This window comes from Perognathus longimembris, chromosome 1 (assembly GCF_023159225.1).
Source record: "Perognathus longimembris pacificus isolate PPM17 chromosome 1, ASM2315922v1, whole genome shotgun sequence".
Classification (NCBI taxonomy): domain Eukaryota; kingdom Metazoa; phylum Chordata; class Mammalia; order Rodentia; family Heteromyidae; genus Perognathus; species Perognathus longimembris.
Window position 1 is genome coordinate 155,948,758 of NC_063161.1, and position 11,020 is coordinate 155,959,777.

Genomic DNA, 11,020 nt, shown 5'->3' on the forward strand with positions numbered 1-11,020 from the left:
GGTAATTGAGTTAACCTGGCCTTAATGTAGTGCTAGCTCAAGTTCGCTGAGGGGTTACAAACCTGGCTTCAAATTCTCACATACAATGTTGAGGCCCCCATTTGTCCTGAATGAGGCTGAGAGGGCTTGCTTTACCCCAGGCTGCCATCATTCCCCTTCTGGATCCTGTGTGAGACAGGGTGGCAAGGGCAAGGTGGCACATCGGCTCTTCTCCGGTAGCACTGTGACTCCAGGCAAAGGATTCCTCTCCTAGCCTCCACATTTCCTCATCTCTAAAGGAGCATTATAAGAGCACCTGCTTTGTCAAGCATACAGATTAAATGGATGTTTTAAAGCTCAATGCCTGGCATGTAACTGCTTCTCAGCTAGCATTGGTTAGTACTCATATTCATAGAAGTCATGTTATTCTGGCTCAACTGCCCCATGATAAGACATCTAGCCTCATGGCAGGATTGCTCCAGCTATATCTCTAAAGAGCTGGGGGCGAGGGGGGGGGCGTGGCAGGGGGTGCTGTTCCAGTGACCTGTTTTTCCTCTCTACAGTGATCTAAGTGTTGTCTCTAGCAAAATGAATCCCTGTTGTTTTCCTTACAGACAGTTGCATCTATAAAAAGGTGTGCCCCTTTAATGGGGGCTCCTTTCTGGTTCAACCCTCCGCGTCAGATTTCCAGTTCTGCTGGAACCAGGCTCCTTATGCGGTTGGTAAGAAAGACATTCATATGCCATGTGAAGCCCCTTGGCACAATTAATACACACTAAACAAAATAACACAAGAATAAAACAGGCTCCACCCAGGGGGCGGGGGGCAAATATCAGTGGGAGAGAGAAGAGGAAGGGTGAATGAGGGTGAATTTGGTCGGAGTACTTTATATGCCATATATGAAGACAGAACAGTGAAACCTGTTGAAATTGTCTTAAGGGGAGAGGGAGAAGAGAGAGTGACTGAAATTATGTACAGATAAGCTGCTCTTCAAGTGATCTCTTTCTTATTTTTTCTTTGTGTTGCCCTTCTGAGACTTGTCCCATCTACTTTTTCTTCTGATTCTCAGCCTGTGAGCATTCGGAAGCAATTAAATTTCATTTCTAGGTACTTGGTTATTATTTATGGGGCTAGTTTTTTTCTTTTAGGACACTGGCTGGCTTTCAGCCCTCCTCTTTTTGTTTTGGTGTGTGTGTGTGTGTGTGTGTGTGTGTGTGTGTGTGTGTGTGTGTGTGTGTGTTGTTGTTGTTGTTGGGGGTTTTGGGTACTGATATTTGAACTTGCTAAATAGTTGCTCTACCACTTGAGCCATGTCCCTGGCCCACCATTCTTTTTTATCTTGGAGCTTGAAATTCTTAAATCACAGAATGCCTACCACTGAAACTCGAGCTTGTAACGGGTAGTGCTTGTGATTTGGCTCGAGATTATTGGCTGGACCTTACCTCTGAAAGTCAGATCACAGCAAAGTGTGTTCCGGTTAGGACAGTTTTCCTTACAGAATAGATTCTGCTATCAACCCACATTATAGAATGGAAGGAAACCATAGGAATGGACCTAAGATCTTGGGGCACCTCATCAGGCTCTGATGAAAATGAGATAATCTAATAATCTAAAAGGGGGATGGAAGAGTGGAAAATGAGCCGGGTGCTGTTGGCTCACACCTGTAATCCTAGCTACTCTGGAGGATGAAATCTGAGGATTGGGGTCTGAAGCCAGCCTGGGCAAGAAAAGCCCCTGTGAGACCTGTATCTCCAATTAACCCCTCAAAAACTAGAAGTGGCGCTGGGATTCAAGTGGTAGAGTGCTAGCCTTGAGCACAGAGAGGCCCAGGAACAGTGCCCAGGCCCTGAGTTCAATCGCCACAACTGGAAAAACCAAACAAATGAAAGAGTGGAAAATGATTTGTAGGTTTTGAACCCTTCCACTGGAGGCCACCTGAGAGATCAAGGCCTGGTGCTGCGGGCTGGGAAGCCTAGAAAGCAGTTGAGCTTACTCAAGAAGCCTAGCAGTCGGCATGGTGGTGCACACCCATAATCCTGGCCACTCAAGGAGGTGAGCAGGAAGAGGAAACCTCAGGCAGACAAACAAACACAAGTGTTGACTCCATTCCAGCCAATAAAAAGCTGGCATGTGGCATGTACCAGTCATGCTAGCTACGTGGGAAGCATGAACAGGATTGTGGTCCAGGCCAGCTGAGAATACATATGAGACCCCCATCTCAAAAACAAAGCAAAAAGGGCAGGGGACATGACTCAAATGGTAAAGCACTGGCTACCAAGGGCAAGGCCCTGAGTTCAAAGCCTAGTACTACAACAACAACAAAAAGTTTAAAAAAAAAAAAAAAAAAAGCTCCAGCCACTTTGGGAGCACAAGGCCAACGGTTCAGAGGAGTTCCAGCCTGCTGGGACACATGGCTGGAGTTTCCAGGCAAGGCGGTGTGCACCGGAAGCGGATGTGTCAAAACATGGAGTGGGCGGAGGGGGGAGGGAAGGGGGAGGGCACCCCACGGACATGGTATGTGAGTAGCCAGAAGGTCTGCCAGTGGGGCTTGGGAGAGAGAAATGGCAATGTGAACTGAAGAGAGTACACACCGGAGGCAGGTATTTAGCCACAAAGGCGGTAGGGGCCCGTAGGAGGACAAGCCATCTCCACACTGGGGGTCCTGTCCATAGAAGGAAAAGGAGAAGCAGAGGAATAGGGGAGATGGAAGTTTCTAGAGCACTGAGGGTAACCTGTGAGCCAGTCATGGCCGGTCTGCAGCCAGCAGGCCAGCAGGCGGGGCTGTGACGGGCCGTTCACTTGCAGTGTGCGCCTTCCCCTACCTCCTGGCCTTCACCACCGACTCCATGGAGATCCGCCTGGTGGTGAACGGGAACCTGGTCCACACGGCCGTGGTGCCGCAGCTGCAGCTCGTGGCCTCCAGGGTGAGTGAACGGGGACTCTGTGTCTGTGTTGGGCCCTATGAGGTTTGAGGTTTGCTCGGCCTCGTGCCTCAGTGGCTGCCAGTGTGTGGCCACCTCACACTTCACTTGGTAGATGTAGCCACTGGGTGCTAGCTGCCGGTTGAGGGGCACTCGGGTGAAAAGAGACACCCCTCCCACACTGAGCCAGTTATTTATGTCACTGTCACCTGAAGACAGTCTGAGTCTAGAAAGGTAGAAGCCCTGTCTTTCTTGGCCACTTCCTAGGCCCAATGAGTTTGTGCCTGTCAGACATGGCCCTTAGATTCCATGTCTCAGAGGGATGCAGGAATGCAAATGACATCCCAGCATGCCGTCCATCACTGGCACGCAGTCCCGTAGCCCTCCTTCTGGTCCCTGCCCAGAGTCAGCTCCCCAAACATCTCTGTGCCTAGCAGGATTTTTGGTGGTTAATTGGATATAAGAGTCTCATGGACTTTCCTGTTAGGCTGCCTTCGAACTTCAGTCCTCAGATCTCAGCCTTCTGAGTAGCTACGATTACAGGCATGAGCCACTAGTTGGATAAAGGGTACATTTCTTTTTAGACAATGTCACCCCTTCCTTTATTCACTCCCAGGTGTTCCCTCCCATCTCCACCCACAAGTCGTATAGTTCATTTTCAACATAGTATCTGATTAGTACCACTGCTGCATTTGTTCCCCCTTTGTCCCTCCCAAGACAGATAAATGAACAAACAAGACAAAACAAAAAGAAAACAAAAAAAACCTATTGTTTTCATTCTGGAGTTCATTTTGGTAAATATTATCTTGTATGATTAGAGGAAAATAGGCATTGTCGGGCTGAGGATATAGCCTAGTGGCAAGAGTGCCTGCCTCGGATACACGAGGCCCTAGGTTCGATTCCCCAGCACCACATATACAGAAAACGGCCAGAAGTGGCGCTGTGGCTCAAGTGGCAGAGTGCTAGCCTTGAGCTGGAAGAAGCCAGGGACAGTGCTCAGGCCCTGAGTCCAAGGCCCAGGACTAGCCAAAAAAAAAAAAAAAAAAAAAGAAAATAGGCATTGTATCTTTGTGTTCCTCCCCTAAGAGTGTCCCCCTTCACTCTCACTGTATGCGAACACCTAGAGTCCTGTATAATTTTTCATCATCCAGTATCTTTTAGATCTAGCTTCCGTGTATGAGACAGAACATAGGCCATTTGTGTCTCTGAGCTTGGCTTATCTCACTTAGCATGATTTGTTCTTGGTCCATTCATTTTCCTGCAAATGACATAATATTCTTATTAATGGCTATATAAAATTGGGTATAGGTGCCACATTTTTTTTGCATCCACTCATCCAATATAGACATCTGGGCTGTTTTCATAACTTGGCTATTGTGAATAGTGCAGCAGTGAATATGGTTGTGCAGGTGTCTTTACCATATCCTGGCTTGTGATAGATGCTCAGGAGTGGTATGGCTGTGTCATAGGGAAGTTCTGTATTTAGTTTTTTGAGGGACCTCCAGACCGCTGTCCAGAGTGGTTGTACTAGTTTACATTTCCACCAATAGTGTACCAGGGTTCCTTTCTTCCCACATCCTTGCCAGCATTTATTGTTGCCAGGCTCTTGCTTGGCTTGCTTGCTCATAGATGGAGCTCAGCCACTTGAGCCAGCGAGCTAGCCAGCCAGCTTTTTTGCTGGTTAATTGGAAATGTAGTATCATGGACTTTTCTGCCTAGACTGGCTTTGAACCACAATTCTCCCTCAGCCTCCTGAGTAGTTAGGATTACAGATGTGAGCCCCTGGTACCTGGCTTCAGTCACTTTAACGTTAGACAAAATGCTCAAGTTCTGTTTTGCATCACTTTCCACTTTCAGTGGTGTAAATAGTCTCCAGTGTTGTGCTATGGGAGTGGAGTCAGATGGTAGCCTCCAGTAGTGTCTCCACTGGTCACAAGCTCTCAGTAACAGAAACCACAGATAACAGAGCACAGATAACAGCAGTGTGGGGAAACAATTAGGAATGGCTGGACTTTGGCAGTGAATACCTTTACTTGTAACATGGAAGTATCTGTCGTTGAAGTTTTTTTAATGGCAGTTGGCTCTTGGGAGTCACGCTCAGCACCCCACTGCCCTTGTCACCAGATCAGCACCTAGGGGAGTGTGGGAGTGTTTGCTGCATCGGTGAGTGAGTGAGCCGTTTCCCGCCAAGGTCTTGGTGTGTGACATGTTGGTGTCTGCCAACACGGGGAAGGTCAGCAGGTAGATCAGGGAAAGGGGTGGGGAGCTGGGCCGTCCGTCGGGAGAGGCTGGTTTCACAGGGAAACCTGGGGAAGCCCCCCTAGCACAAGATGCTGCACTGCAAGCTCCTGGAAGAGCAGGAGGTGGCAGACCAGCCTGGACCAGTCAGGACCAGTCAGAGGCGGGGTGGGGTACAGGAGGCCAGGGATGCCAGGCAGCCGGGTGACGCTTCCTCTCTTCTTCCAGTCGGACATATACTTCACAGCGGCCGCGGCTGTGCCCGAGATTTCATCCGGAGGCAGCTCCAAGGGGGCCAGTGCCCACAGTTCTCCCCAGACACCCCCGGGCCGAGACACCCCCGTCTTTCCTTCTTCCCTGGGGGAAGGTGAAGTCTACTTTTTACTCTCCTTACTAATCTGGTCCCTTTGGATTTCTCTGGTTTATTGTCACATATCTACCCATGTGATCACTGCCTAAGAGCTCACTACTTAAAGCCATTAAAAAAAAAATTGCGATGGAGGTGTGGCTCAGTTGGTGGAGGTGACAGCCAATGAGAGAAGGTGTCAGGTACTGAATTTATAATTTATTATTATTCATCTGGATTTATTGATTACATACTGAAAACTGATTTACAAGTTAAGAGACTACTCAGGAGGAGAAGGATGGAAAGAATAGAAAACAGTGAATAACTGTAACACATTGTAAGTATATAGAGAGCAGTACATATATATATTTCATATATATACACACACACACATATATATATATATATGAAACGCAACTAAAGCTGATGGTCTGGGGAAGGGTGGGGAAAGAGAAATAGCCCCTGTAGGTGGGTGGGACCTCACCAGGGTGGCTTGTGCTGACGGGCAGAGTGAAGGAGGTTAATTCTATCCAGATACATTGTTTGCAACTAAGAAAATAGAACAGGGAAACCTGTTGGGGATGCTAGGTGGGCAAGAAGTGATGGGGGGGGTGGAAATGATTGGAATAACTAATATAAGCCATTTTAAGCAAAAAAAACTTGTGATTTTTAAAAATAATTCAGTTATGAGAGATATTTCAATGGGGATAAGGGAATCAAAGATTTCAGAGCACCCAGTTTGGCTATTTCCTTGAGGGATGTGAATTTAATGGGTTTTACTGCTGGGTGTGGTGGTACACACTTATAATCCCAGCACTTGGGAGTGTTTTTCCATTTGCAGTTTTTGTTTTGTTTTGTTCTGTTTGTGCCGGTACTGGGGCTAGACCTCAGGGCCTCATTCTCGTTTGCCTTTTTTTTTTTGTTCACAGTTGACATTCTACCACTTGAGCCACACCTCCACTTCTGGCTTTTTGCTGGTTAGTTGGAGACAAGAGTCTTGTCGGATTTTTCTGCTCTGGCTGGTTTTGAACTGCAGTCCTCAGATCTCAGCCTCTTGAGTAGCCACCAGCGCCTGGCTAACACAAGAAAGGTTAAGGAAGGTGAATTGAGCCTCAGGCCAGCCTGGGGTATATAATGAGACTATCTCAACAACAAAAGACTATGAAGTCGATTTTACAGCTAAAAATGCCTTGGCATTGCTCTGCATACCCTGTTTCTCCCTGTGGGTAGCTTTGCTCATGAACTTCAGAAGCCTTGTGTGGTTCCTGCCTGGCCGTGAACAGTTTGGAGTTTCATAACTTCTCTCCACACCAGTTGTCTTTGTCACTCACAGTTAAGATAACTCCAGAACTCTAGGCAGCTTATTTTCTTATCTAACCCATTTTCCTGTGCAAGCATACGCAGTGAACACATTTTACCTAACTTGCCCTTGCAAAACACAGAGCTATCAGACACTCACCATAGGACCTGGGAGATCAGCATGAAACATAAAATCTTTCTTCAGGCTAATGATATTGAGGAATAAGAAGTTACTCTCTTGTAAATAACCTGGACCTAAAGTTCTAATGTGCTTTTCTCAATTGTATTTCAGGTGAAATCCAGTCTAAAAATCTGTACAAGATTCCACTTAGAAACCTCGTGGGCCGAAGCATCGAGCGACCTCTGAAATCACCCTTAGTGTCCAAGGTCATCACCCCACCCACTTCCATAGGCCTTGGCCTTGCTGCCATTCCTGTCACACATTCCCTATCCTTGTCTCGAATGGAGATTAAAGAAATAGCAAGCAGGACCCGAAGGGAACTGTTAGGTAATGGCTTTTTTTTTTTCCTTTTGGGTCTGTACTGGGGCTTGAACTCAGGGCCTGGGTGCTGTCCCTTACCTTTTCTGCTCAAGGTTGGTGCTCTACCACTTGAGTCACAGCTCCACTTTTGGCATTTTGGTAGTTAATTGGAGATAAGTCTCATGGATTTTCCTGCCCAGGCCGGTTTTGAACTGTGATCCTCAGATCTTAGCCTCCTGAGTAGCTAGGCTTACAGATGTGAGACATCAATACCCAGTGGTAACATCTGTAAATAGACTAGCTGGTTATAGTTATAGTATATAGTATCAATTACAGTACAAGCTACAGTCTAAGTTATAGTACATCTACACCAAGGAATTCCTTATCATTTGCCACCAACCACTTATGGGCAAAGAGCTACTCGAGCCATGTTCAAGAGGGAAACAAGAATTTTATAAAATACTAGTCTGGCGTATACAGTGTTTTTCAATAGAAGTGTGTATATCTGAGAATCTAGCCAAGTACAAGAAGTTACGGCTCACGGTTTTCCGACATTTGGCGCTGGTCATCCAAAGGCGGAAGTCTGCCGCACCTTTCTCCCCGGGTCCTGACGCACCTCTCACTTCCCGCAGCCTCTCGCTGTAGGTCAGGTGTGTGGGGCTGTCCAGAGGCAAGGTGTTGGCTGCTCCCTCTCAGTAGTGATGAGAGACCAGACCAGAGAATCATCGAGCACTGTGGGTATCATCAGACGCCTAAACTGTTTCATAAGCTTTTGTTTTGTTTTTGTTTTTGTTTTTTGCCAGTCCTGGGGCTTGGACACAGAGCCTGAGCACTGTCCCTGGCTTCTTTTTGCTCAAGGCTAGCACTCTGCCAACTTGAGCCACAGCACCACTTCTGGCTTTTTCTATATATGTGGTGCTGAGGAATTGAACCCAGGGCTTCATGTATAGGAGGCAAGCACTCTACTACTAGGCCATATTCCCATAAGCTTTTTGTTCAGATTTGTGGAAAGAAAATAAATACAAAAGTATTTATTTACAGGTTAAACCAGTAAGAACTGGTTTGCAAACTTGGATTGGGATTTGCAGGATAAAAGTAGCAGGACATCAGCTTTAGCACATCTCTGACTGCAGTAATGTCTCCCGAACAACTGAAGGAGGGGACTCAGCTCGCCTCACAGGGCAGGCTTCACACTGATGGAGCGGTTTTCAAAGTTGGTATCTTGGGCTGGGAATATGGCCTAGTGGCAAGAGTGCTTGCCTTGTATACCTGAAGCCCTGGGTTCAATTCCCCAGCACCACATATATAGAAAACGGCCAGAAGGGGCGCTGTGGCTCAGTGGCAGAGTGCTAGCCTTGAGCAAAAAGAAGCCAGGGACAGTGCTCAGGCCCTGAGTCCAAGCCCCAGGACTGGCCAAAAAAAAAAAAAAAAACAAAGTTGGTATCTTACACTGTTGGTAAAATATGAACGTTCCTATTTTCATTCTGTTCTTCCATGTAAAAGCCCCACCTGTGGACCATGATTTTATACACTATGCTGTTCAGATACAGAACCTCGAAGAATGACAGTCACAGGACTTTGGGACTGTCTCCTTGTAGGTCTTCTGAGTCTCCTCGTTGGGGGGTGGGGGGGTGGTGTTGCAGAGCAGACATGCTCTATGGTCATAAGGGATGAAAAGAACTTTCCAGCAACAAGGAACCACATCTGGAAATAGATATTCCCTCATTTTCCTGACTCTAACCCAATGGTACATGGATATGCCCTAGGACTAAGGGTTGTTTTTTTTTTTCCTAATTCCATGGCAGTCTTATGGTAATGACAGGCTGACCTATGATTTCTCCCCTGCCATCCAGGCCTCTGCGATGATGGAGGGCCCAGGTCAGAAGGAGCACCAAGGGCCAAGTCAAAAGCCCGGAAGCGGTTAGAAGAAAGCCAAGGAGGCCCCAAACCAGGGACAGTGAGATCAACTAGCAATGACAGGTAAAGGCAGTGTAGCCCCTGCCCAGAGGGGGTACAGCACATGTGCACAGGGTCAGCAAGTGATAACCACAGTGGCAGGTAGATGTCCATTTTGACAGGGGATCAAGAAAACTGCTTAAGGAAATGGCACGAACCTGAGCTTAGCGTGAGTGAAAAGGATGTATGGGAACAATTCCTGTGGCATCAGGAGCAGCCAGAGTGGTATAGCCAGTGAAGAGGAAGAGCTAATGCTGTCTGCCCGGCCTGTGCTGGGGAGGGGCTTCCTGCACTCGCTCACCTCCCCATCCTGGGCGGGGGGGGGGGGGTCAGGTAAAACTGATGAACCCCCAGGAGCCGGATGCTGCCGAGAGGAGAGGCCCAGTCCCGTGGTGTCTCTGGGAAGCCTAGACAAGTTCCTAGACACTTTTCTCTTTCAGAATCCCTTCAGGCGCCTTGGAAAGTCCTTCGACTTCGGAAGCCAATCCCGAGGGGCATTTCCACTCGACGAGCTCGGACCAGGACCTCGCGGCAGACAGAGAGGGCAACCCTGTCTCGGGCAGCAGCCCCTTCCAGCTCATCGCCTCCTCTGATGAAGACGTTATTGACTTGAAGTAAACAGTGTCCAAACTTCATCTGCCATCTTTAGTTTTCTTATGGAAGTTTATACTCTTTAAGTAATTTTAACATCATCTCTCACCAACGTGTGGCTCTCAGCCTGTCAGTGATCTATTGGACCAAACCTTACGCACCCTCGGCCAGCTTGGGTCGCTCTCCAGTGTCCGGTGCCATCTTTCCTGAGCTTTGTTTTTTTCCGTTAAGGAACCATTCGTTTCCTTGTAATAAAGGTGGTAGATTTCATTGAAGTTTTAGATCGAAACTTTGAATAAATCAAAATGTTCATTCTTATTTACTGCAACCTTCTCTTATGTCTTATATACTTAGATGAAAATTTATTTTTTTCATTACAGTTTTGATTTGTGTCACACAATGTCTTTCTTTGATAAAGAAAAGCCATTGCATATAAACTTTATTATAAGTTTTCTTTCTGCACTCCGCCCCTGTTACTGCTTGAGGTCACTGTAATAGAAAACTAGCTCTGCTTCTGCCTGTGGACTTGTGAAAGATGAAGGAATGGTTAGGTCACAGAAGCTCCCCCTTCCTCCTTCTCCCTCTCGAGAAATAATGAGGCAAGGGAACTTGTCAGTCTGAAAATTATGTTGTCTGGTGTTACTCTGAGATTATATAACCAAACAATTATCCTAATATTCCGTGTACCAACTTCCCCTGCTCCATCCTCAGGGTGAGCAGGAAGAAATGGTGGAGGGGGTGGTTAAATGAAATAATGAAAGACACATCCAGGCTGAAGGTGCCTGGTTCCTCTAGCATAAGTAAAAGAAGCAATGACGATGTGCTTTTAGATGTTCCCGTGTGGATTGTTCATGACCGAACATGGCTTCTCACGTTTGCAGAGTTAGCATTCCCATCTTGGTGTTTGTTAGATCCCTTTTGCATAGGAGGACCCCAAAGTCAACAACACACTATCTCACCAACAGTGTTGTGAAATTAAGTTAATTATGCTGTTTTTCAAATAAGAGAACTGAGGACTAGAAAGAGGCAATGATTTGAACCTTTGAGTTCTCTGACCCCAGAGAACGCCCCCTCCTCTCTCCACTGCAAGCCTCACAGAGCCAGGCACAGCGTTTGGTGTCTATTGGAACTGTTTGGCCTTTTTCATGTGAAACTGATTGGTAAGCTTCATGAGCTTGTTTCCTTGTCTTTCCTGTCACTAAACAAGCA

The 11,020-nt window shown here is 47.0% G+C and overlaps 1 protein-coding gene across 3 annotated transcripts in view; it reads left to right on the forward strand.

The window, feature by feature from the left end:
- The window catches only part of Garnl3 (GTPase activating Rap/RanGAP domain like 3), a 125,772-nt gene extending 115,643 nt beyond the window's left edge, over positions 1-10,129 (forward strand). For 2 of the 3 annotated variants that reach the window (XM_048343224.1, XM_048343243.1), the window contains 6 exons: positions 594-701; positions 2,785-2,903; positions 5,367-5,505; positions 7,076-7,291; positions 9,118-9,244; positions 9,661-10,129. In XM_048343224.1, coding sequence (XP_048199181.1) covers positions 594-701; positions 2,785-2,903; positions 5,367-5,505; positions 7,076-7,291; positions 9,118-9,244; positions 9,661-9,838 — 887 coding nt within the window. In that variant the 3' untranslated portion in view covers positions 9,839-10,129. The remainder of the gene's footprint in view (positions 1-593; positions 702-2,784; positions 2,904-5,366; positions 5,506-7,075; positions 7,292-9,117; positions 9,245-9,660) is intronic. The other variant, XM_048343235.1, reaches the window with a different exon arrangement.
- Positions 10,130-11,020: the final 891 nt, after the last annotated feature.